We start from the raw sequence: 27,874 nt of genomic DNA, 5'->3' as shown, positions 1-27,874 counted from the left end.
ATTAGTAATTAATTAGTAATTAATTAATCAATCAATTTTAAGGTAAGGTCATTGCATCTTTAGTAATAGAGTGGGTTTCCAAAAGAATTTTTGAACTTCAACATAAAAAAAAAAAAAAAATTTCAAGACTTCAATAATTTAAGTGATGCTATATTTTTTCCTTTGGGGGTATTTCTGAAAGAGAGGAGCTCCGCCAGAAAAAGGAAGCAACAGCATGTTCAAAATGACTGTAATTTGCAGACCATATATGGCCCTTGGTTTACCAGACAACTTCTGTGGAAGTCAGTGAGATTTTCTTGAATGGATAAGAAAAGTATATATCCTATGATACAGTTGTAGCTAAATTGTTCTAGCATGGAAATATCTAAACTGCCATCAGTTTGGGAGTTGGAAACCTCTCTACAATATGAGTCACTGCATTCTGGTTTTGTTCTGCTTTTATTTTTATATGCCCAGATTGACTCCATCAGCCTTATCAGAGTATTTGGAGATTTACACTGGTCTAACTACACAAAATCTGATCGCATATCTTCTGCTATTGAGAGTGCTGTTGTAACTGCTTCAAAACAACAATCTGATTTAATAAAAACAACACTGCGACCATTTATGGATCTGCTAGAAAGAACTAGAACTGCTTTTCCTCTGGCTGGACTGGGATGTTGTGTATCAGTTGTACCACAGAATTACAGCACATTAGTAGAGAACAAAAAAATAACACATGATACTGAAACTGACAGTAATTCAAGTGAAACAAACAAAAAGAACCCAACCAAAACGCAGCAGATGGGAGGAACACAAGAATTTTCTCGAGATCTGTTTAGAAGAAAACATTGTCGCTGGATGACTTTTCCACTTTTATTCAAAATGAATCAGCAAGTCTTTTGTTACCTTTAAAGATGAATGGTTAAGTGATAAAAAAAATAAATGATGTGTTTAAGATAGAAAAGCAGAGGCAGGTTTAGTAGGCTGTTGCACCTGAGCTATAGTCAGAGGGGGCTCTACCTCCTTATCTAAGGTACTGGGCATATCTCCTGCACTATTTGTCACATTTTTCATTCTAGCGGAAGAACCATCATGTTTGAGGTAGGCCATGTTTCTAGATCCTCCTTGTAGCTGCTGTCTATTTCTAAACTGCAGCATTTCTGACACTAAATTAAAAGACAATCTACAGGGTAATATTTGTGGACAGTGATTTTCCACAGCTTATCAAGCCAATCTACATTCCTTTTCATGGGAAGTACATATATGGGGCTTAAGGTAGGATTTGATTAATTAATTTTCACTTCTGATTTGCCGAAGGTTTATTTTCCTTTAGCTTTTGAAGAAAAGCAGTCTTCATTATATGCCTGGGTAGTTCTTTCAGCTCGTAATATTTTAGAACTATTGATACTGTTTATAAATGATACTTTTCCTTAGCATAGAATTGTCAAAAGAATACTTTTGAAAGGTGTATCAAACCCTTCATATAACATAGCTACTCTTTTAAACAGAGATAATACATGTGTGTATTTTTGAGTGCTGTTGATATTAAAAGTAAAATGCTGCTTTGTTGTAAATGTGTGACAAAAAAATTTAAGTTAAATTTATAATTAGACCATAATCTTTGTTAAGTTTTGGTAGTCTTAAATTTCACTAATTTCAATGTAACTATCAATGCTGGACACCTGTGGGAATTCAGGAAAACCTGAAGGCATTTTTCGGTTGTCACCAAACTTGGCAGTACACTAAAATCATCTGTCAACTATTTGGGAAAAAAATCAAAATTTTAAATGGAATTTTCACTCCTTACCTTTTCATGTTAAGGAGGGACATTTTAATCATGTTTATTCTTGTATTTTAAAATTATTATCCAAAGAGCTGCATTCATTCACCTTTCTTACGTATGTTGGGTACTATATGGTTGGTGTAAGAGCTCCCTCTGTAGGTTTTATTTTAAATATCACTGTAGGAAAATATAAAGGAAAGTAAATTCCACCTCTTGTCAGTGCTTCATAAACATACTCGGTTGAACAACACGACTTGCTTTTTAAAAAAACAGGATTTTATGGAAATAAAACCATCAATTTTGGCAGAGGTTAAAGTAAGAAAATGTAATGTTATGGATGTATTTAAGTTGTATTTACAAAAATTTATACTTTAGTAATTTAAGCTACTGTTATGTGACAGAATAAACCAGCATTTTGTCTTTGGTAACTACTTTTAATACACATAGGTATCAGGGCTCTCCAGCTGCAGAAGTATGGCTCACCGTAGTATGAGTTTCTCATCAGCTGACTGGTATTCACATCTTTGAATAAGAAATTCTACTCTTTATGGCACCCTAGTGGTATAATATTCATGCGACAACTACAGAAATTCCTTGTAAGGGAGGGACAGGATTTTTGAAACTATTTAATATACAGCCATCAGCATAATTTAGCAGAGAGAGAAAAAATGAAAATCTGCCAGTTTTCCCTAGACAAGTGTTTCTAAGTCAAATAAGTAATCCTACAGACCTCATGATGGGAAATGTCGTTGGTGGTAGTAATAAGCTAACCATCTGGCTTTCCTTCATACAGGGTTTTTATTACTAAAAAAACCAACCAAACAACCAAACAAACAAAATCTCTGTGTGAAGGAACCCGGTTTTTTTTTGAAAATCAAAGCCCACTGTTTTCTAGTGAAGATCAGGCAGGAGGCCTGACAGCTATTAAGCAATAATTATGTATGGATGTATAGATGTATAAACTTCACCCTATGTGCACAATACTTGCATACGCACATGTACACCCATCTCACCATTTCCCCTTCCATGTGTTTGGGAACACATGTGTCTTGCCGCTTCACTGGCAGGTCAAGAGGCTTTCTCAGAGCAGTAGAATTCCATACATTTTATCTTAAGTCCCTTCCTACGTGGGCCATTCATCACATTCATTCTGTGAAAGGCAGCAGTGCTCCCCTGTCGGATGAAGGATGCCCAGGATGCCACAACCTGTGTATCAAAATCCTGTAAAGGTTATCAGTACCTCTTACCTAAGTCGATAGGGAGAAAATTTCTCCTCCCGCTCCCAACAGGTGTGGGAAGGGAGGACAATTCCTATTCACAGCCTTGTGGCAGCTGTGCTCAGAAGCCAGTGATTAGGAACTGGTCTTTGGCTCACGGGCAGGTGCTTGGTTCTGTGCTGCCTCTGATGTGTCCAGCTGCACATAAGCTAGTAAACAGCTCTGTTTGACAACACGATTTAGCACAGGACTTGTATGAGTTGTGTTACATGAGATTTCTCTTGAATATCTAAGAGGTCTTCATAAAGAAATCAGCTGGACTAACTGAAACAAGGGTAGCTGACTTTGGGGTGTAGTAATACAAGTTTGCATGAACTTTTTGTTGTAAATATGTATGAATTTGGTATATAGCTACTTAATAATAAACATATCGTAATCAGCATTCTGAAAGTTACGTCTGTACTAGTCCCCTGTTCAACATTTCTCACGGCATGACACTGAACATATAGAAATAGAAAATTACTGAGGGAAGTTGTTAAATTGATGACATTTTAAAGGGAAATTTTAAGTGCACTACACAGAATGAACTTCAGGCATTCATTATGTGCATTGGCATCAGAGCATGTGGCTTTCAGAGATGAAAATGAGGCCTATATTCGTGCATAAAAGAAAATTGTTTGGTTGCAAGCTAACGGAGTTCTTCTGGTCATTATTGCAACTAAGCACTAATTAGACAGTTTGAGACAATCAGTGAGGGTAGTGGCCTGGAAATAATTCCCATTGTATAAACTTTGGATAATTAAAAATATTTTTCTTGGATGTCACTGCTGTTACTCTGGGTTTGCAAATGAGAGAAGAATTTTGCCCACAGTCAAATTACAGATGCTCCATATTCTTGAAAAAACAGGAATGGGTCAGAACATGCATATATCGTAGATGTTTCTAGTTCTTATTCTTTTGCGATTCATAAATATAGTTTACAAGAAAAATGTATTCGATTTACAACAGCAAAAAAGTCAATTAAAATACCTATTACTGTGCTTTCCAATTACTCTTCCAGCTCATTTGCGAACAAGAAGCCACTGATAAATTCAAATTGGCTTATGAGCCAATCATCTTGTATATAATTGCTGCTTTCTTAGTCTGCACAATGAATAAATCTGTCAGTAAGACCAAAAAAGTTTTAAAGAAAGGCTTTCACCATTTTTACTTCTTAGAAATTAAGTAGCTGTATGAGGAAAATACTGTTTTCTTACACCTGTGTGCAGACCCTCAATGTTTTTGCCAGTGACAGCTAGAAAGGAAGAAATACATTCAACATTGTAACTAAAGTTCCTGTGATGGCCAAGACTTCTAAAAAATCTAAGTATTTCTAACATTTGAAACAATGAAGAGAAAAATAGGGCAACCATAATCCAGTTTTATCTAAATCTGCTACAAGGAAATTATCTTCTCATGATACAAGTTTCCATACTCCTCTTAGTGATAGACTTGTGGTTAAAGAATCCAAACTTTCAGAAGAGCTAGACATATTCAGCTTGCATAAGAGAGCGGAGTATATCTCTGTCTCCCTACCAGAAACAGCTGTCATCACTGAGCAGAAAAAAGGTCATCCTTACCATCTGTGGTGCCTTTGTTTTTTGCAGGTTCCACTTCGCATGTGAACGTTTATGGGGCATTGCCCTGCAGGTGGAATAGGCAAATCAGTGACTCATTTATCCGTTATGTTGTGTAACTGTTTGCCTTCAGGACAGAGGAAACCCTGCTCAGAAAGAAAAGTTTAGGCATCTAGGAAACTCAAGCAGAAAATGAATGTGCTAGTGTGAGTATATTCGTGGGGTTCCAGGACTTTGCTATTACATCAAAGAAGCAATAATTTTGAAGAGCTGAATTTTGGACCTCGGTGATGAATATGGAAAGTAAATGAAATTCTACACTCCTAAATCTTTTTGTAATGCCTCTATTGGTAAGAACAGCTCAAGGGAAATTACTGTATGTATGCTCATGGAGAAACAAACTGCAACACTATGTGATGCAGATGATGGGAGGGGGAGAAATGTGCCATGCATATGTCAGAGTATGTGACGCTAAGGGGTATAAAAAAATATCATCTGTAAGCTAAAAGGTAGGACAAATGAGGATAGTAAAAGCCTCCAAGAGACCATGTATTATCTAGGTATGTACTACATGGTTCTTAAATTTATTTATCAGAGAAATAAAACCAGGTATATATGCTCCAAAGTTCGGAAAGTTAAAATACTATTCCAGAGGAAGAAAACATGATGTGTAGTGCTTTTGCTGTATTTGGCTAGGTGCTTGTTCATGCTGAATTTGGTTAGATGAATTCTATAAGGTTACATTTACTCCAAAGACTGCATCTTACATCAAACATCAGAATCCTATTCCACTCTAAGATTCATCCTGTTTTGTAGTAACTCTGTTACAGAAAATGTTGAAATTGTTAGCCATACATGTAAAGTGCAGGACTAGAAGCTGGTCTTGAAAATGCTGATATGATTTAGAAATAAGTCTACTTCTGAAGAACTGCTTCTGAATTATATTGAAACAAATTATATTTCTACCTGAACTATATGTGTTTTGTCTTCTTTGGTTAGTACCAATGTGATTGCATTAAAAACCCTTCTTGCCATCTGCCAATTTGAAAAGAAATGCTGTTAAATTTATGGTTATTGTTTATGCAGAGAGAACAGTCCATTTCTAATCAGCTAAGTGATCACAGATCTAACAGTTGCAATTCAAATAACAAATAGATTGGTTAAAAGTGAAAGAAATGGCAAACACAACTGCAGAGAACATCAAGATTTAACTCTTGTTAAGCCAGGACTAGATACTATGGATTAATGCAAGATAAAAAAGTACCAGATACTTAATGCAAGGTAAAAAAGTATAAAATATTGTAATACACAAAGTAGAACTTGTAAGGGTCTGAGGAGTCTGCAATTAAGTACAGTTTTTAAAAAATCAAATTCAGTTTGTCCCAAAACGATCTTATGTGCATAAACGTGTGTTGTAATGCTGTGTATTTCAGAACTGGCATTCTTTATTTTGTTATAATACTGTTTATGCATTCACTAAAAATATTTATGTTCCAATCCTTTGATGAGAATGTGAGATTTCAACACAGATTCATTTCTAGTAAATACGTGTTTTCATATGCAGTTAAGGACTTCGAATAAACAAAAAAAAATTGTCAGGTTATTAATTTTTCAGGAAAACGATTCAGGGTCGTAAGGCTATCAGATATTTCCGACTTGGAATCACTGAGAATAGGAAGAAATATAGGAAGCATCAGAAGAGACATCTTCACAGTATTGGGGGGTTTTGTTCTGCCACCATAGCTTTAGTCTGTACTTATGATAAGATGCAGGAAATACCATACCATGCGTGGTATAGTTTTTCAACAAACACAGACCACTTTAAAAGTGGAAAAGCAGATGTAAGGTTTAATGTCCGATTTTACAGCCAGGCATGAAAATTGATTCCTGGATCTGGGTAGATTGTTTTCTTAGTGTCCTAAGCAATTAATTGGAATTGTAGGATTACTCTTGATTTCCGTTTTTGTTTTCAAGATTATTATTACTTTTCTGAAAAAAACTCTTGAACATCCCATTCTCCTCACAGTGCAGTATCACATGAGTACTAATATGAGCACAGGAGGGAAAAAGAAATTCAGGCAAAACTGTAGAACCGAAAGACTACAACTGACTTGTTTCTGAGGAGAGTGTCTTCAACGTTGGGTTGATTATGCCTGATCCAGGATTTGTAACTTGAACAGTGATTGTGAAAGTCACCCTGCAGCCTCCTGCGTCTGCACCAGGACCAAGGGTAACTGAAGTAGGATGGCAAAAGAACCCTTCAATCTACCAGAAAATACTTAACCAAAGCTTTTAAAGAGGAGAAAAGATCTCAGTCACTTATTTATCCCTTTTCCAAAAATACACGGAGATGAAAATGAGGACGTGCAGTCTTACCAAAGACAACCCAAGTTCAGTTGCTTTAAGCCTAGAGCTTTGTAGACCTGAAGAACTGTTTGTAAATAGAATTTGTTAGCAGCAGGTTTTTTATCATGTACACATAGCTTAGTAGTATAGCAAGCAATTATGATGTGGGTGCTTCCAACAGTAGGGAAGTGGATTTGATGACCCTCACATCCTTCCAAACCCATTCCTAACTAAAATTTTTCTCTTTTACTGCAGCCCAGAAGATGGTGAGATTCATCCTGAAATCTGTAGACTGTACATCCAGTTGCAATGTTGCTTAGAAATGTACACAACAGAAATGCTTAAGTCCATATGTCTGCTAGGATCACTGCAGTTTCATCGGAAAGGTATTGAATTGCATGAATATCCAGATGCTGGTTTAAAAGAAAGAACGGTCTTACAGGGCATGAAAGACAAAGCACCAAACTGTAAAGTGAACTATACGCTAAAACTTTTCAACTACTGAAAAAAAAGCTGTATTTCTATTTCATTATTATCATCTAACAGAATTGTGTCATATTAGGTATGTATCACTAATGTCCTTGTAGTTCAGAAGTCTGATTATTTTTTAAAGAGTGGTCCCAAAATTTTTAGAGGTCATCAGTCAGATCAGTGAGCAAACTATCGTCATTTTATTAGAGGTATTAGTTGTGTATGATATTTGAGGGCAAGTATTCGGTGGAGCAATATGGCATGGTTTTAATACTAAAGTGATCCCTTATTATCCTTGTTGTTATTTATCCAGCAATGCCAGTTTATAGCAAAAGACAGACAAATATGGTTAAAAAGCTGCCTACCTTTATAAAACTAGATACTAGATTCAGAACTGAAATCTACCTTGTAGAGTATTTTTACACACAAAGGAGATGTCCTTGCTTCAGTGAACATATCTCTCTCTAATGATTTCATATTTGATCAGCCACCTACTGAAAGGAAGATGTAGAAATGCAGATAATCCACTGAATAGGTTACTTACTAACCTCATTACTCAGTGACAGCACACACTGATTGGGACTGTATCTGTGCTAATTGTAACTACTCTTTCCCCAGTAATATCTCAGCAGACTATACTAGGTAAAGACAAGACAAAGTTCTGTAATGAACTGTAATGAAGGTCTTGTAATGAACCTTATGTATTTCCTGTCATGCTGAAAGTTCCCATAATGTATTTTTCACATCTAGATATAGGTTATAGCTATGGTATTTTGCAGCCAGTGATATTTTTATTATGAAAATAAGAATTAGACTTTAATAACTGCTCAATGGAGCTTCTCAGTGGTTTTTCTCAAGTCAAAAAGAAATCTATAAAATAGGAAGAGACAGAATTAACATAGCCATCCTATAACAAGATGCCAGTAGCTACTGAAATGAATCATCACTGTTTAAGACAGATTGTACTACATTTCTTAGCATTCCTACAGTTGTCAAACCACCTTCTGTAGTTCCATATAGGAAGTAGCTTGAGGTGACCTGAGTAATCCTGGTATGTCTTGTCTCTCCCTTTGGCCTCTGGATAGAATCTACATTAATAACTTAAACTAAACATCAGACTATTAGATGTCTAAAGTTGGATAACACGACTTACAGCATTATAGTGTGGGCCAGCTTAGTTCTGATCTGGCAGTACTTTTGATTTACATTGGTTCCTCCTCTCACCATAGAGAAAGTCATGGTAGCTATTCTGCCGTTGTTAAATAGAGTAATTTTGTCTGGTATCCATATAGACATAAGCATAGTAACTTGGCTTCAAGTTTTTGTGATATTCTCTGAGGAAAATTTGTAATAGGCAAAAATTATATAGTCACAGGGATTCCAATAATTTGAATTTTGGAACTTAGCCAATAGAACATTGCTCTTGTATATTAAATATTTGATATTTACAACACCTAGAAGTATTGTAAAGGCATCATGCAACACAGGAAATTGCAGTTACATGTTAAGTATTTTTTCACAGTAAAGGTATTCATGTACTAGAACAGACACCCAAAGAGGCAGTGAAATCTCCATTCTTGGAGATACTGATAACTTGAATAGCCGCGAGCTATCTGATGCAAGTTGGCCCTGCTTTCAGTAAGGTGTTAGACTAGATGACCTTGCAACCTATTTATTCCATGTTCTGCCAAAACATACTGTTTTCCAAGGAGGAGAGTGAACCCATATCTTTCTTTAATTTCTTTATTTATGGAAAACGGTACTGCCATGTGGGCAAGGTGCGTAAATTTATCTCAAGGAATGAAAGAGCTGTTAATTTCACCATTGTAAAATATTTTGTGATGTTGCTAGTGTAGAACTTTTTTACTTTTTCACCTGTTAAGTTTTTTCACCAGTTTTTCTCCTTCCGATTGAGCATAGTAAAAAAAATAAATAACCACATTCCTTGTGTACAGAGAGTACTACCTGCAGAAACTTTGCTTAAGTCACAAATAGGCATGTCTGATGTTCTTGCTGTATCTTGAAGCTCATTTTTGAAGGTAGTATTTTCTATTTGGATGTAATGTTTTCCATTTTGTAGTCCTCTTACCTGTTGGATTAGTGGTTTGTTGGGTATTTAAATCTCCCATGAGATTTCACCAATTTATGTTCTTACTTGGGAGCAGCCAGCAGAGATTCAAGTAGAAGGACATGCAGGCTGTTCTCAGCAACCTGCAGCTAATAAATAATAATGCAGGTACTGGCATCTTGACTGGACAGTATCAAACAAACTATAGAATTGATAAAGCTAAGGCAGTGCTGATGCTCTTTTCCCGAGAGAAACTCAGCCAGTGCACCCTCCTGGGAAACAGATGCTCTTTAATGAAACACCACACCACAATTTGAAGGGCTGAGCTCTGGGTATTTTCACTGTCTTTCACAGCACTGATTTTCTGTCTCTCTTATCTTTCTGTTCAACTGAACAAACACTCCTATATATACTGTACAGTATATATCAAGCTTCCTGTACAGAAATTTCTTGCATATTTACAGTGCTTTAGATTAACTTACTACTGTCATACAACCTCTGCTAGAAAAGTCAGATAGTCTGTTATTTCTTTGAGAAGTAACAGTCACAATGGGGCCTAAAGCCATAAATATTTCCAGCTGTGTTATGCAGTAAGTAAACTGAGGTAAGTTCTCTCTAATAATTTTTTTTTCGAAGATACATACACCACAAAAGCCCAGTGTTGAAAATACATTATGACTGCAAAGTTCAACATTCAAAAAGTTTGCAAAGGACACAATGGAATGTGTCCAGGTAGCCTTAATTTTTGTAGTTACTAAGCCTTTGGTTACCTGACCGTATATATATTTTATTACTGCTCTTTTCCACAGTCCCAAGAGTCCTGGCTAACTAATACACATGTAAATATTTACTTGGGCATACATCTTTCTTTTATCCTAATTGTTCAGTGTCATACATTGTATTTATTGCACGCAGTTTTGTTCTAAAGGCAGAATCCGTCTGTTCCTCAGGTCTTTCTCAGTAACTCATACACTGGTGGGGCTGTCTTCAGAACTGCCTTGGGTAGTGAGGTAGTAGCAATTTTTCCTGTCGAAAAGATGGAACAAAGAGAGATTAAGCTAAAGATTGCTAATTTAGAATCTCAGCTTGCAACACACTTTATGCAGTGCTGTGTGTGTTTATTATAGAGTAATTTCTCAGTAGCTCCATTTGCAGCTGAGTGCAAAGAGTCTCTGGGTTGAGCAACCAGACAATTAGAAATGCTACATCAATAACTATTTTGAGGAGCTGGGTTTAAGCAACTTGGATAGGATCACATGAAAACTTCAGGTAGGTATAGAGTCCAGTTTTCAGGGCAGCACTGTGAGAAACTTTCTGGTGTCTTCCTGCAGACCCTAACACGATGGCTGTAAGGATCTTGCTGTCCCTTTTGTTATAGCAAATACCTGTTGGGGGTGACTATAGCAAATACCTATTGGGGCAGATAAGGCAGATGGCAGCTCATGTTCCAGTTCTTCCAGGAAATTTTCTGAAACTTCTCGCTGCATTTGTTCACCTAGTTTTCTTCTGCGTTGTTATCACACTCTGGCAGAACTTCTCTGGATAGAATCATCTTTCTCAGACTTTGTCAAGTAACAGATGAGTTCACTTACCTACGACCTGCAGCTTCTCTCCTCATCTTGGTTTTGCTTTGTTTTTTCCCCTCCATCATTTGAATTTTATAGCTTTGTACTTTAGGGAGCAGTGTCAAACACAGTTCTTAAACCTAGTGATACTTTTTAAAATTTGAGTTAGAGTTTCATGAAAAGTAGGATATTCTGAAGGAGTTTAGGTACCTCTCTGAAGTGTTTACAAAATTCAGCTCTAATTCCTTTAAATGTTGTATGTCTATGATGCCATTATTTACGTTGCATGTTCCCAACAATGACTATTCTTTTGATTAAATAAACAAATCCTGGCTTAGCTACCAAGGTCTTGGAAGAAGTAGTTGACATAATTTCTGTCCGTGGAAGCTGCTGGATGAGATCGCCTTTTTTCCAAATTAATACGGAGGTTGTCACGGGTCCCACATTGAGAAAACCCAGACAGAACAACCTCAGAGTTCTTAAGTACACTTTAGCATGCATTGCTGTATTCAGCCACAAATATTTCGGGGGTCAAAGGTTTTCACTGGTACCTTACAAAGAACTTAATTGTATTTTTAATATGTAAACATAACAGATAAAAGAACTTTGCTGATCCATATATCCAAAATAGTAATATATTCCTTTCATTGTATTACTGAAGATTAATGTCTATACATGTTTACATAGAAACCATTCATTTCTAAGGATCATCTACAGATATAATTGACTTGTTTGGTTATATAATTACATATATTAGAAAATATTTTTTAAAATCCTAAATTTCAGATTGCAATCATTCTATTAACTAGCTATGCACTATTTGGTCAAGGCACTCATTTTAATAATTAAGGGAGTGAGCCCATGTAGGAAATAAAAGGCAAGAGGGGACGGTTTAAATGAACCAGAGGTGTTTTCTGGAGTTCAAAACATGCTGTAAAAATAGTTAAAACTACCTTGTCAAAGAAGTACAAATTTGAAACTGGTAGTCATTTATGCTGAGTTTGAACAAAGTTGCTGCTTATGTAATATATTATCGTTATGGTCCAGGGTCAGTACAACCTGCTGTATTGTTTGTAACTTATTGAAAAAGAAGTGTGCGCAGATGGAGAGGTAATTCCTACTACTCTCAGTTATTTACACGTAGCTCTAGTCATTTTAGTAGAATTTGAATATCTGTGGGAAAAAATGAGTCCAGGATACATTGGATTCCTAGAATCTTACAGTTTCTTGTATGAAATGGTCTCAAAGTCTTATTTTTTCCTGTGTGTTCTTTTTCTTAATGTTGTGCTTATACATGAATAATTTCTTGTATAAAGATAGCTGAGGGCAGAAGGATACCAGCCCTCAGCAGACTGGTAGGTACCTGAATACTTATGTAAAAAAGGGAAGAACTGAGTCTTATGGGAAAATCTTGTGTGCATACTATCGACAGAAAACATTAGGCTTTTGTGATGTAAGTTCAGACTGAACTCATTCCTGCATTGTTGGTCTATCAGAATGATACCAAATCACAGGTAACTGTATAGTGTACCGTAGAAGTTCATAGCATAATTGTTGTTTTTCCAGTACGTGTTTTGTGATAAAAATCTACATTTCCTTGTAATAGTACCTAAAAGCCTGTGATAGCTTATATTACAGATTACAAAAATAAACCCTCAATTCAGTAAAGGGAAAGGCATTTTTGTTTTATTTGGCTTTGTTTAAATTACATGCTACTTAGAGTCTTGAAGGAGAAAAGAAGAATTGTTTAACAGATGTGAAACGATCTCAGCATTCAATTTAAAGACCGGTAGATTTGTGTAATTACTTAGACATATTACTTACACAAGAGGGATAAGATGTGAGAGAGAAGAGAAGCACGTAGGTATGGAGAAATAAGCACTTAAAAAATCCAGAGAATCACCCTTTCTCATGTGGACACTGTGAACAGGCCAAAATGAATAGAACAGAAATAGACACGGATGGATGAAAACACAACTTCTGCCACAGGCTTGTTGTTCCCATTGCATTTTCCTTAATAGTAATATTTCCAGTGAGACAATCTCATGAGTTCTGCAGGCCCCAAGTGTAAGTCAGGATTTAAGTTCATTAGGCTGTTAGCTATATTTGCCACATTTCTTTTTTACTTCCTATATTATTTTTTCCTATTCTCTGTTGATGTTCTCCTTTTCAGTCACTTTAGCTGTGATCTATAGCGTGTGCATTTATCCTTAATTGCCAGGCTAGAAGCCTGATGCAAATGCTGCCTCCTTTTTGAGAGAGGGGTTCTCTCAGCTTTGTTAAATTTTCTTCTTCCCCTCAAAGATCTTTCCAATTCATCTGCAGTGAAATCTAACTAGCTCTGAGGGACCTGTAACAGATCGTCTTTTTCATTATGTAAATTTCTCTGGGAAGTAGGTGATCACTAAGGGTAGGTCCATAGGGTAGCACGACAGAAGCAAACACAGAGGTCACCACTGAAGCAGTAAGTGAGACAAGTAAAGCACAGTGATTACAGGTGTTGTATGTAGCCTTTCTGAGCTGATCGATTCTACCTTCTGATTATCCTCACTCACTGATGTTTGATCTTCAGCATTATTTCATTCAGTTAATTTAATTTCATACCAAAAGCATTTTCTGTTTCTTAAAGTAAAAAAAAAAATATTAAATGTGGTGAATTAGACTATAAGACAGAACACATCATGTTTTATATTAAAATTTTACAGTAAAAAGAGCCTCTGTCTACTCAGCTGGCAAAAACAGCAAGCGTACGTGGACACCTCGGAAAACATTGTGTGCATGATAAAACTCCAACTAAAATCAATAAAAATCTTTCTACTGACTTAATGGAAAGTGAAATTTAGGGTTCATATCCCTATTTTAAGAATGTATAATAGAAAAGATATCCTTACCACAAGTAGAAAGACGAGAAGATTAAAGAGCTTTTGTTTCTCTGCAGGCTGTGCCATGTAGTAGAAATGTTAAGCCTGAGTCATATACGTTATTCAAGCAAAGCCTTTATCGTTAGCTGGCTCTTTAACTGTTTTCAAGTGATTGAGCAGATGCTCTGAAATTCAAGAAAGGCTTTATGAATTGTTCACGATACAACAGAATTACTGGTAAAGAGCTTTTTTGAGTTGAAAAGAAATCTGTGCTGTTCATTATGCTAAATCTGCAAGAGCTTGCCTTTGTGCTAACAAAAAGAACGTTACAGTGTCAGTGCTTCTGTTCTCAGGTTGCAAAAGGGAACCTTTTCTGTTATTTCACCTAGCATTGTTACTGTCTCCATTGAAACACCTCTCACATCCCTGAAGGATGCATCTGTTGACAGGGTTGTTCTTGACAGTATGTCACCAAAGGTCAGGTTGGAGTTCCAACATAATGGTTCAAAATAATGGGAAAATTAACTAATATCCAGTTACAGCAGTAACACCTTGTGATATCAGTGGCAAATTAGATGGTTTCCCTGGAGCAACCCTCTTTTACAAAGAAGTGGTGAGATATTGGTAACAGTATGTTGTGTTATGGGCTTCTTGTAATGGGAAAAATAATGAATCATAGAATTGTTTAGGTTGGAAGGGACCTTTAAGATCATCGAGTCCAACCATTAACCTAACACTGACAAAATCACCACTAAACCATCTCCCTAAGCACCATGTCTACCCGTCTTTTAAATACCTCCAGGGATGGTGACTAAGCCACTTCCCTGGGCAGCCTGTTCCAATGTTTGATAACCCTTTCAGTGAGGAAATTTTTCCTAATATCCATCCTAAACTTCCCCTGGCGCAACTTGAGGCCATTTCCTCTTGTGCTATCACTTGTTACTTGTGAGAAGAGACCAACCTCCTCCTCTCTACAGCCTCCTTTCAGGTAGTTGTAGAGAGTGATAAGGTCTTCCCTCAGCCTCCTTTTCTCCAGGCTAAACAACCCCAGCACCTTCAGCCGCTCTTCATAAGACTTGTTCTCCAGACCCCTCACCAGCTTCGTTGCCCTTCTCTGGACACAGTCCAGAACCTCAATGTCTTTCTTGTAGTGAGAGGTCCAAAACTGAATACAGTATTCAAAGTGTGGCCTTACCAGTACCAAGTGCAGGGGTACAATCACTTCCCTAGTCCTACTGGCCACACTCTTCTTGATACAGGCCAAGATGCTGTTGGCCTTCTTGGCCACCTGGGCACGCTGCCAACTCATATGTCAACCAGTACCCGCAGGTACTTTTCCTCTGGGCAGATTTCCAGCCACTCTTCTCCAAGCCTGTAGCATTGCATGAGGTTGTTGTGACCCAAGTGCAGAATCCAGCACTCAGCCTTGTTGAACCTCATACCATTGGCCTCAGCCCATCCATCCATCCATCCTGTCCAGACCCTTCTGTAGAGCTTTTTTACCCTCAAACGGATCCACACTCCTGCCCAACTTCGTGTTGTCTACAAACTTACTGAGGATGCACTCAATCCCCTCCTCCCAGTCGTTGATAAGGATGTTAAACTGAGCTGGAGAACACCACTTGTCACCGGCCACCAACTGGAATATTGAAGCTTACACAAAAGAACAATTAAAATTGTACAATATGAGGTACCTTAAAATAATAGCTTAAGCTCCAGTCAAGAACTAGAAAAGATTGAAAGTTATACCTACAGGGTGATACACAGTAAAACATATGATCTGGGAAGCAGGCTTAGGCTAGGTTCCACAAGCAATTGAGTCAGCATAATAGCTTGTTACCACCAGGAAGGTCTTGATGTTTTCCTCTCCCTTATCATGCCTTCACTTCTTCATCTTATCCACTGCTCCTTGCCATGTGATCATCCTCCTCTGGCACTTGCTCTGGAACACGTAGGGTTCTTTACTGACCGGACTAAATCACTGCAACATCAGAAAACTTCACATTTTATTTTTCCTTTTATTGGCTAATCTTCTACCATTTGACAGGTTAAAGTGGTTCACAGAGGGACCTGGCAAAGTACAAGTTAGCAGTTGGTGCCAAAGTAAGCAGTAGAGAACGGACACAAGACATCATTCAATACATCAGCACAGGAAGGACGTGGATCTGTTGGAATGGGTCCAGAGGAGGGCCATGAAGATGATGAGAGGGCTGGAACACCTCTACTATGAAGACAGGCTGAGAGAGTTGGGGTTGTTCAAACTGGAGAAGAGGAGGCTTCGGCAAGACCTTATAGCGGCCTTCCAGTACCTGAAGGAGGCTTGTAGGAGAGATGGGGAGAGACTTTTTATCAGGGAGTGTAGCAATAGGACAAGGGGTAATGGTTTTAAACTGAAAGAGGGGAAATTTAGATTAGATATTAGGAAGAAATTCTTTACTGTGAGAGTGGTGAGACACTGGAACAGGTTGCCCAGGGAAGTTGTGGATGCCCCATCCCTGGAGGTGTTCAAGGCCAGGCTGGATGGGGCTTTGAGCAACCTGGTCTAGTGGGAGATGTCCCTGCCCATGGCAGGGGGTTGGAACTAGATGATCTTTAAGATTCCTTCCAACCCAGCCCATTCTATGATTCTTTTATAGATGGTAAACTTGTAATGTTAGGTCGTTCAATCTCTTAGAATCAGATGACTTGGTTGGGAGGGGAGGCAGGGAAAAGGGCTTCCTACTGACTTTAGAGAGTAATGAAAACATTAAGCAAGTATCTTCTGTAGTATAAGTAATGTCTAGTTTGACATTCAGACAAGTAGCTAAGAATATTGTTTTTTTCAGCAAAGGAATAATTTAACAGAATACAACAGTTTAGAGAACCTGCCCAAAAAGAGCTTCTTAAGATCCAGGAATTTCTAGTTTAAAAAAAAAAAAAAAGAGAGTTACAAGCCTGATAGCAGAGGTAGTTATTTGTGATGTAGAAGAGCAATATAGCATGATCTGCAACCTTGGTCTCTAGGGTCCCAGAAAAATGGGCTGAATGACCACTACGCTGTTAGCTGTTCTTGTTCTTCCTGTTGTTTGTCAAACCTTTCAAATTGCAGAAATTGTGAGATTAAAAAACATTTCCAGCTCAACTCCTCATACCACTGTTTTAAACATTGTCATTTTTTCCTATGTTCTTAGAAAGTTTTATTTGTTTCTTTCTAAGATTGCTTACTCAATTTCATAAGAGAACTCAGAGGAGGAAATACTTTACCTTCTCAATAATGTGTCTGGCATGCACTCCAATTTGAGTTTTCTCATATAAATGTACTTGGTGCCAGGACTGTACTTGCCACTACAGAAAAGGAATGCCATCAGACAATCCACGGGAGGTTTGCAAGGATAACACAAAATCCCACCAGTACTTAACTCTCTTGCATGCTCCACTCTCACAGTCCACATCCTTTACCCCATTCTCTCCCTGACAAAAGCCCTGGCAGATCTGTCATGAAGCCCCCATTAAATACCAGTGCTGCACTGCATTTTCATATGATGAGCGTGAATCAGGCAAGTGTAAGCACGGAAATTCAGAATATAATGCATATTGGGTTGTGAGTGGTGGCAGCTATGTATTGCTCTTAAAATCACTAAATACAAAACTGCACATATGTGTCTTTTGTTTTCCCTTAATATTGCTGTAATACCAGGAGACATGGATTGCAATGTTCTTTAGTGTCAAAGTTTCTGAAGTTGCTTTCAGAATATATGCTGTAGTTTCCTTACTTATTTTGTTCTGGTTTGTCGTCTGTTTTTTTATGTTGTGTCAGATATGAGCCACTGCAGTTTAACTGAAACTCTTCATAATACTTATTATGTCAAATTCTAAGCTCCACACACGCCTGCGGGGGACTTCTCTCAGTTTTGTTCAGGAAAGTAACATACAGCAGCGCTCTGATTAGCGGACTGGTGTGTTCTGCTCTCTTTCTGAACAGTTCTTACTCAGTGTTTGCATTCAGCAATCTCTCTTCATTTATACTGTGCAAGATCAAGGTCAAATCATCAATGATATAATCTGAGTATGTATTTTAATTAATAACTGAAGGGGATATGTGTTTTGTTTAAATATTTTAAAGGAAAAGAACCTTGTGCCCCACCCAAGATCCTAGATACTAAAGTGGAGGAGAGTTCCGAAGTACCTATTTTAGAAGACACGTCATCATCACCAACAGATATTCAACAGCATTTATGGCAGGTTTCCACAGATATTGAAAACACTGAAAGGTATGTGTAGCACTTCATTCGTAAACAAAACAAATTTCTGTCTAGGGTTTATTTAGTCTTTTCCAATTAGGCAGCCAGTGCTGCTACTATTAAAGGTATTAGTTAATTAAATAACCTGTTAACATTCAGTTACATTTAGCATATCTGAGAGCAACTCCTAAAACAAGGTCAGAGAGAAGTGACGCTAATTACCAGAGGATAGTTGCCAAAAAACAAAGGGTGGCAAATGATGTTGCTAGTGGGGCAGGTTCTCTAAAAGAGAACCTGGCAACTTTAATCTTGTCTTGAGTGATTTCTGATTTTGTACCTGAAATCTGCTGACCTGCGTGCGGTTCTGCATTCATAAATCAAAAGCACAGAATCTAGTTCATGGCAGTTGTTTGTGCCCATAGTTATGAATGTGGAAGCCTTGGGAGGAGAGGGGAACATCATCCACAGGCTTGTTGAAGTGGACTTCTCTTACCCCTTAACTATACAGCTGAAAGTCAAAAAATGAGACCCTTTAGTAGGGGGTAATCCTTATGGCCAACATTTCTTTGCAAAAAATACCTGTTTTGATGGCTTTGCATATTAAGCTGCTGCTGAGATTTTAATGGTTACCATGTTTATTTATATTAAATGAAGTTCTCTACTGAGAGAGTAATGTGGAGAATAAAACTGAGCAATTTCTTATTAGTCATGTTGCTTCATTTCTAAGAACTATTTTAGATGTAGATGAATGAGGCAAGACCACATTGCTTTTAAAAACTGAAAGCCTGAAGACATTACAAGCCTGCACACAAAATTGCCAGTCTGCCATCTATCTGTAAAACAGGAAACTTTTTGCAACTTCTGGCCTCTCTCGAAACCTATCCAAATGTAACTTGCTTTGTGAGATGGTATTTTGTTAACATATTTTACATCTTCTGCCTTTTAGAAAATTTCCTGCCAGAGTCCTCATAAAAGGAGTGAGAATGAAAGCCGTGTTTCTGATATTTTCACTTAATGTGCAGGGAGCTTAAGTGTCATGGATTAGCTACATGTGTTATCATAAATCATAAATTTGGACCAGATGTGACTAGTTAATGTCAGACTGGCTTAAAAGTGCTCCCTTATTAAATCTACTGCTCTTTATTTTGGTATGGTTCCTCTGATACATGTATGTGAACCAAATGCTTGCCCAATAGATTTTTGTATTTATTGCTCCATTATTTCAGCATATGAAGCTATACTGTGAGCCATTCTCCATTCAGTCTTCAACTGCTGTTCTATTGTATCTCTTTCAACTTTTGTTTCCACAGAGATATGAGAGAAATGAAAAACCTTTTAAGTAAACTCAGGGAGACTATGCCTTTACCACTGAAAAATCAAGGTAGGTTTTGTATTTTCTTTGTGTAAGGAAAATTAAGATAATTAAAGGTTTTGCCTTCCATCACATCCAAAAAATCTAGGGGTTTTTTATAGAAGTTACAAAAAGAAAAATCTAGGTGAAGTCTCTTCCCTACTGATTCAGTGAAGTCAGAATTTAGTATGTGAACTCTGGCCTCTCGAGTTCCACATGAGGTATTCTGGAATTTTATAGATACGGTATCTATAGATAAAATAATAAACTTTTTGTGGTGACACAAAGGCAGCAACAAAATTAATTCCCCGTGTCAGGAGGTTTTCTTTTTCAAAGGTAACGAAGGTGTAACTGGCACAGACTATGATAGGGATCCTACCAAGTGATGGGGTTTGCTTTAACTCCCTACAAGGCTTGTAGCTTCTGTGAGATGACATTGACCCTGTGCAGAAAAGACACTTGCCTTGAGCCTGCTAACAGCCTGCTTTTCCCAGTAGCCGGCACATTGTAAGGCTCATTATACAGATGCACAGGGGGACAGGATCTCCATCCTATGCAGGTATTTAGCAGTGTGCCTTCATTTTGCGGCCCGGCAGTGTTAATGTTCCACGTAGACAGGGACTCTCTTTCTTCATGTGAAGAACATTAAAAAGATAATAATTTTCCTTTATGATTTCTTCGCATAATGTGTATTTCTTAAATGCTGCGTAGTCTTTGCCTAGTGGCACCTGATGGACTACACCTAATGTGTCCTAGATTTTGTCCCAGGTAACTAGGCAGTCTATCATTCATCATAATATGGAAAGAGATGAATACAGAAAGGGTGATTTCATTATATGAGTAAGAGATTGCAGCAGGATGGCTTGGTGGAAAACTATGTGAATGGAGAAGGGGAATTGCTTATGATACATGGTACAGATGTGCCATTGTAGAGACCAGAAAAATGACGTAAAGTCTATGCCTAGCCTAGAAGAAAGGAGAGTGGTGGAAGTAAGGAATTAAAAGACACATTTGGGGGATATCAAGCATATAGAGACTCAAATTCAGAACAGAGATAAAGGTGTACTGAATTCTTCTCTGCTGTCTGGTGTCTACACTGCCCTCCAACCTTGGCCAGAAAATCACTGATCACCCATGCAGCAGGATGGGAAATGTGTCAGCTGGAGTTTAAAAGCTCTGAGACATATCCCGGGATCAGGTAATCGTAAACGGTGTTTTTGCAGCTCCCACTGACTCCCAACTGTGTAGTTTGCAGATGACCTCTGAGAATGGATGCCTCAGGAATGGACAGTCATATTCATTATTCATACAGCCCTTAAAATTTTTGAAATATTCCAAGACCTTTAATTAATTAAAGCTCAATAACAGTATAAGTAAATAGAACAAACAACATTATAGGTAATTAATATGATCTGGACTGTAATTTTGACACATATATGAATTACAAGCATTTCATGCCATTGAATGAGTTTATTTTTACGAGAGCCAATCCTCCTTTCAGTAAATGACTGACCATTTTGCTGTTGATTTCAGTGACAGACACAATGAAGTTAAGGTTGCAAGCCTGCAAAAGCGTTACAAAACATTACTGACTCCTCACAGACCTGGTTTTTTGTATGGAATTCTCTTAAGTGACAGCAGGAAAGTTACTGTGCTAAGAAATTTAGTTGATGTGGTTCATGAGCTTGAGACATAATATTAAATGACCTCTTACCTACATTCTTAATTGTTTGTATTACAGTAGTGTCTAGAGCCTACAATTAAAACTAGGTCCCTGCTGTAGCCAGAATGGGAACATAATGAGGCATAGCTCTCAGGCTGAAACCATGCCTGAAGATGGCTCAAATTCAAAGTGAATTCTAAAGATTTTGTGAGATAGCTCGCTGACAGTGCATGAGTTGTCGCAAGTATAGGCACTAATATATAGAGTTTGTATGAATTTAAAAGGAGTTACTATAAAAGGTAGAAAGCTAACCAGAAACGGGGTAAGCATATTGTGCCAACTTTCCCAGACAAGCGCTTTTTCTCTTGATGTGCGAAGATGTTCCAATGTTGCAGTTTTAAATGTACGTCTCCCTGATGTGCACAAATGGGCACCCTATAAAGTTTTTTTTATGTTTCAATTAAGCCAGACTTTAACCTTAGGATCAATATTTCCAAATTTGCATGTCTGCAAGCTCTCAAGCTACTTATCTTTTATGTTTTATTTGGGACCCTAACATTATTCATCCATGCAGAAATATTGTGGCTTAGGTCTCCCAGTACTGGGGGTGTAATTTCCTTTAGGTTCTGTTATTGAACTGGTATTATTCTTGCCAAAATTTCTATTGCATTATTATGGAGATCCTGATAGTTAGCATTGTAAGACTCTTAAATACAAAATTCAAGTTATTATTTGCTCTATGCCTAGAACAACAGGATCTATTACTTGATCATGTAGGTGCTGTTAGGACACATAAGTGAAGTAAACTCTTTTGTGTGTGTGCATGTGCACATACTTGTGTTAAAATGTGGATTTTTTTCATCACAGATGATAGCAGCCTCCTAAACTTGACTCCATATCCATTGGTAAGAAGACGGAAGCGAAGATTCTTTGGACTGTGTTGTCTTGTCTCAAGTTAGAAGATTAAGTACAGAAGCACCAAGAAAATCATAACTTTGATTAAACCACTATTATTTGACCACTGAGAAGACGAACATTGCTACTCTTGATTATAAAGTACATTTTCTACGCAATTCCTTTTTCTCTTCTGTTCCATCCCCCTTTTCAAAAAAAGAGTTTTAATAGTTTAAAGTTATGGTGGTCAAAAACCAGCTGTGGAAAAGATCTAGCATAACTAAGAATGTTTTTAAAACTTTTTGAAGTATGTTTTGCATGCTTACTTTCAGCCACTCAGAGAAAAGACGAATTATGGTAATAGATAATTTTAAAGTTTTTTTTATTGTTTGAACTGCAGCTAAAAGTTTGTGCATAGTACAGTAATCTTATTAGTATCATATTAAAATACTTGATCATATTCTAACAGTCTTTAAGCATAGAAAACTATTTAACAGCAAAAGTATTAAACTTCTAAAACATTTAAACAATATTGTAACAGAATTTGCACAAAATATCCAGTTGCTTTTTGTGCTCTCATTCATATTTAGTCTTCCACTATATCTCAATTTAAAAGTTTCATAGAAAGATATCTTAATTTACGATACACAAACCATATATGAAAATACTTATGACTTGTAAATACAGAGAAATCATAGTATCTACATACTGTACAATGCATAGAAGCAGCAAATTTCCTTCTAAGCCGATAGTGTCTCTACAAGCTTTTGGGGAAAATAAATAATTTATTAAAAGAAAATGTATTAAAGTAAACAATGTAAAACACAGCACCAACTGATTTTGTTTCCAATAGAACTCAAAGCATGGCGTCTGCATATCACTAAGTATTAACTCCTATAGGGCATGCCAGAATTATCTCACATTGTAAGATACTAAACGTTTTACATTGTTAATAAAGTTTTTTATTTAAATTAAGTGTTGTCTTGTTTCTAGTTATATTGCAAGAGTAAGTCTTTTTTCTCTAATTTTGTTGTCAGAGTACTGCACAAGTTTTGATAATTTTTCCATTTCAAGAAGTATGGTAACAAAGACAGATAAAAAATTATGGTGAATATGTAAATGCTCAAATGACGGCTAGCAGCAGCAGTAGGTATGAATAGGTCAGACTCATTGTACTGATATTTCAGGATGATAGGCAAGACACCAGAGCTAAACTTGTGCTAGACTGCAACACGGTGAAACCCATAACAATCTATAACTACAGTGTAGAGCAGGTCACCGTAGTCGGTAATACCTGAGGAAGGTGACTATGAGCCCTTCTGCCATTCCACCATGACCCAGCATATCAACAGGAACCAAATTCCTTCTTACTGTGAGAGGGTTTAGTGCTGAGTAAGGAGATACTGTTTCCTTGTCACAGGAAACACCAATACATTAAATTCTCCATTATTTTTTTTGGTAGGACACTGGTACGCTCCCCAGAGCAGTTTGTTAGGTATAGCTGTATCTGTATCTGGCACCTACAGAGTTTGAGCTGACTGATTTTTCTACCAAGTTTTTCTCCTAGGGTGCTGTTTGCTGAAAAAGGAAGGAAACACCCACGTTGTCAGAAATACTGGTGTACTGCCCATAGCAAGGACCAAAAATTCAAATTTAATTCCCAAGGCAGGAAGGTAGGATTTTTTTCTTCCTGAAGAGCCACACCACTCCTGTTGTACGCATTCATGTAACTGAGCTTCCAGCATTTCTCTGAAAGGTTATTTTTCTTTTCACTCAGATAAAGCAGAGTGTTTAGTTTTTTTCTAGGTTGAACTGATCTATTCACTTTTCGCCTTTCAGTCTCCCAGACAGAAAATGTATTTTTGAATAAAAAGACACCCAAATAAATACTTTAAATGCAATGAGGACAAATAAATCTAAAATGTCCTCATGGAAATTGTGTGTTTCCATAAGCAAAATGAATTCCATCTGAGGAATACATTGCTAAATTCTTTAAATATCACAGAAAAAGGTAACTGCAACATGTTTCAGGATTTCAGGTCACAAACTATTCTTCAGCATACACGGCATTTAATGCAGGGAGATCCCTGCACACTCAAAAAGCTGTGTGCTTGTGAGCATGAATGTATTTTTCATAGGGTCATAGAATGGATAGAATTGGAAGGGACCTTAAAGATCATGTAGTTCCAACACCCTGCAATGGGCAGGGACACCTCCCACTAGCCCATTTTGCTCAAAGCCTCATCCAGCCTGGTCTTGAACACTTCCAGGGATGGGGCATCCACAGCTTCTCGGGTCTCCAGTGTCTCCACATCCCCACAGTAAAGAATTTCTTCCTAATATCTCATCTAAATATATCCTTTTTCCATTTAAAACCTTTACCCCCTCATCCTATTGCGACACTCCCTAACAAAAAAGTCCCTCCCCATCTTTCCTGTAGGCCCTCTTTAGGTACTGGAAGGCTGCTATAAGGTCTCCCTGGAGCATTCTCTTCTCCAGGCTGAAGAACACCAACTCCTCCACCTGTCCTCATAGGAGAGGTGCTCCAGCCATCTGATCATCTTCATGACCCTCCTCTAAACACACCAACAGGTCGATGTCCTTATGTGTGGGGCCTCAGTACTGTGGATGCGTGTTGCGTGAAAAGGGGCAAAGCAGTTTTAGCAGAAGATAAACCCCCTTGCGTTCTAACACTCCTCACCGAGGTGGGAGGCTAGGTGCGGCTAGGTTTAAATTCTGAGTGATGCCCAATTCAGCACTATCAGTCCAATCGCGTTTAATATGTATTAAACTATTACGATTTGGATACACTAATAGTGGACTGCACCTTCAGTCTAGTCGTGCTCATGAACTAGCACGGCCACTCTCGAGTCTTTGGTCGCGTTCAGTGAGAAACCAAAACGACTAGCTACTTAAAAAAGTGCAGTTTATTTAAACAACAGATATATAGGTTCTTAGGATTGCCGGTGATAAATACACTGTCTGCAAAGCACGTGCAAATGAAAGTATTGTTACATATACAAAACGCGCGACAAAGTTATAAACGATACAGCCTGGCTTTAAATGTAGAAAAAAGAGAGTCTCTAGAGAAGTTTCTAAGTTTCCCGAGGAAGCACTCGGTATAATCTAAGTCTTACCCAAAGGCGTCCCTATGGGGGGGAAGAGAGGCTCAGCCCGTCGACTGATCCCAGAAGTCAGTGATGTAATTCTTTATGATGGTGTCTTCCCTGGGTATCCCCCCTCTCTTGGGCTATTTTTATACTATTTGTTATCTTCAAGGTGGAGTTTGAGTGACTTTAGTCATACATACTTTTATCATGATTGGTGTAAATTTCTCTCGCTTCACAATTAAAGGTATAGTTTACGAGAAATTCAGGGCGCAGACTCAAGAAGGAGTGGTCGCACCTTGGAGGCGGGTAGCCTTCGGGATGGAGGTGTGTTTTGGTATTATAATGACATTATAACGAGCAAAGTTCGCACAAAGGACAGCATTTCATCAAAATTTGACAAAATGTTGGCTCTGAGCATCTAGCGGGCAGCTAATTGGCAGCTTATCTGTTTCATGGTATCATCCCATTCCTGTATCCGCTATACATCATAAGGTAAAGCCACGGAATAATTGCATCCCGTCCCGTACCTCATGTAGCTTATCAGGGAACCACAGATGTTGTGTCCTTCATGCCAGCTGTGGCTATTTTCTACCTCAGAAGCCTCTTGATTTTATACTTTTCCTTAATGTGTGAACAATGCTGTACTTTTGTATTTTTTAGCCAATTTAGTATTTATTCCACAATGCGGTCTCAGCAGAGCGGAGTAGAGGGGCAGAATCACCTCCCTCGACCTGCTGGCCATCGTTCTTTTGTTGCAGCCAAGGATGAGGTTGGCTTTCTGGGCTATGAGTGCACATTGCCAGCTCATGTTGAGCTTCTCATCAACCAACACTCCCAAGTCCTGCTCCTCAATCCATTCTCCACTCAGACTCTTGCTTTTTAAGAAGAATGGAATCATAGTCTACAGCAGGACATTTTTTTCAAAGTTAATTCTGTGACATTTTCCCCACATCCCTCATGAACAGTGTCCTCGTTAACTGTCCTAGTTTTCCATAATAAGTAGTTAAAGAATGTCCAAAAGATGGCAGCACTGACTTGTTTTCATTAAAAGTCTACAAACCAATAGCCTTGCCTTGCTCTATGACTCCATTCCCAGAGTTACAACAGGCTTTGCAACCGCTAAAATTTTAGAAAAATAACTCCTGATGTCTAATAGCTATTAAAAAGTATTGTCTGGGGATTCGATCTGTAATTACAATTAACCAATTAATTTTGGTTCAGCCTAAGTTAAAAAGACCGATTTATACTATTTTATTAATCCTGTAGACACTAATGCCAAAAAGGAGTGTATGAAAAAAAGACTAAGCATGCAGCGATGCTACAGGAGACAAAGGGAGAAACAAAATTTCACGCAAGCAAACTGTGTTAATTCTTTTAAAATGTTGTTGTATTAGTATATACACAGAAATTGGTTTATCAGTTCAGTGTGATGTCTCTAACAACTACTTTCAAAGGAAGATAAAGCAGTAAGCGTGCCTAGTGCAGTACCTGCCCACATATCATCACACGTAGGTTAACAAGCCAAGTTACATGACAGCTCATGTCTCTGTGTTTTTATCACATCTGCTGCGATGGCATATAAGTTAGTGAGAGAAATGTATACATGTTAATTAATTATGCAAAGCTCTTGACATCAGTGATACTTCATCACAATGAGCTGTACAACTTCAGGACGTTCTGTGATGGAAACAGATTTACGTAAGTTGTCTTTGAAGTCCTTCCTGTTTGCACTGTTTTAAAGTGTACAGTAACATGCACATACTTGTACCTTTTGTTATTCTGGAAACTTTAGTACTGTCTTTGCTCATTTTGAAGCTTTTCTGTATTTCTAAACAATTTCGCAGCTTCTCTCAAACTCCTTGTAATTGTTATACCTGTTACTAATCCTAACGGACACATGCTTTAATTCCCAAGCTTCATGGCCACTTAAGGAATACTGGTGATCAAGGGTGAATGGAATGTCCTCCAGTTATCTTTTAATAGGTAGTAGCCACAAATCAAGGCTCGGTAAGTATCTGAATTGAAAGGTGTTAAGGGATAAATTGGCTTAATTAGGAATGCAGAGGATTATCTTTCACTAAAATTCAAAAGGAAACAAAAGAAACTTTTTTTAAACCCCAGAACATCACATAGTTCCAAGAAGGATAAATGTTAATGATATTACTTACATTTTAGTTTAATGGAATAGGGCAATGTGGGATCAAAGCTTAAAAGTTCCCACAATAAAATGACATACAAATCACTTAGAGATGATTTAGAACCATTCATTTATTTGTTTATTTTCCAAGTATTAAAAAAAAAAAAAGACGACTTTACATTGATAAATGCTTGAATGCATAGAAACAAGCAATTTAGGGGAGATACTGAGGAAAACAGTACCTGCTTTCTAAATCCTGAATGGGGTTTTAATATTTTAGTTGAAAATGCTGCAGGATAGAGGCACCGTAACTCTTTTGCAGGATTTGAAACAAGAAGCACCATACCCACCAAATACATCAAGTTTCTGCAAGTCTTTTCTATCAAAACTTTGTGCAGCTCTGGCTTTTCTGAGCAAGCCCAAGTTCTTTATAACCATTCACTTGCAGTACCTTTCCTGTTTTCACAGATACTTCACATCATAAAAAATATGTGGCTAAAAAGTCGGTTGTCTACATACAGTCTAAAGTGTAAGGTTTTCAGAGCAGAAGCAAAATGCAAGCATATAGAAATAGACAGTAAATACATATT

The 27,874-nt window shown here is 37.6% G+C and overlaps 1 protein-coding gene across 1 annotated transcript in view; it reads left to right on the top strand.

Annotated features, from left to right (window-relative positions):
• Positions 1 to 23,012, top strand: part of RGS7BP (regulator of G protein signaling 7 binding protein) — a 40,884-nt gene extending 17,872 nt beyond the window's left edge. The window contains exons 3-6 of the mRNA XM_063320826.1: positions 7,200 to 7,330; positions 18,012 to 18,159; positions 19,440 to 19,510; positions 22,011 to 23,012. Of these exons, the coding sequence (XP_063176896.1) occupies positions 7,200 to 7,330; positions 18,012 to 18,159; positions 19,440 to 19,510; positions 22,011 to 22,102 (442 nt within the window). The 3' untranslated portion in view covers positions 22,103 to 23,012. The remainder of the gene's footprint in view (positions 1 to 7,199; positions 7,331 to 18,011; positions 18,160 to 19,439; positions 19,511 to 22,010) is intronic.
• The last annotated feature ends 4,862 nt before the right edge of the window (positions 23,013 to 27,874 follow it).

The sequence above is a fragment of the Chroicocephalus ridibundus genome, chromosome Z (assembly GCF_963924245.1).
Source record: "Chroicocephalus ridibundus chromosome Z, bChrRid1.1, whole genome shotgun sequence".
NCBI classification, from domain to species: Eukaryota; Metazoa; Chordata; class Aves; order Charadriiformes; family Laridae; genus Chroicocephalus; species Chroicocephalus ridibundus.
The sequence above is the reverse complement of the archived record's forward strand: the minus strand, read 5'-3'. Positions and strand labels throughout refer to the sequence as shown.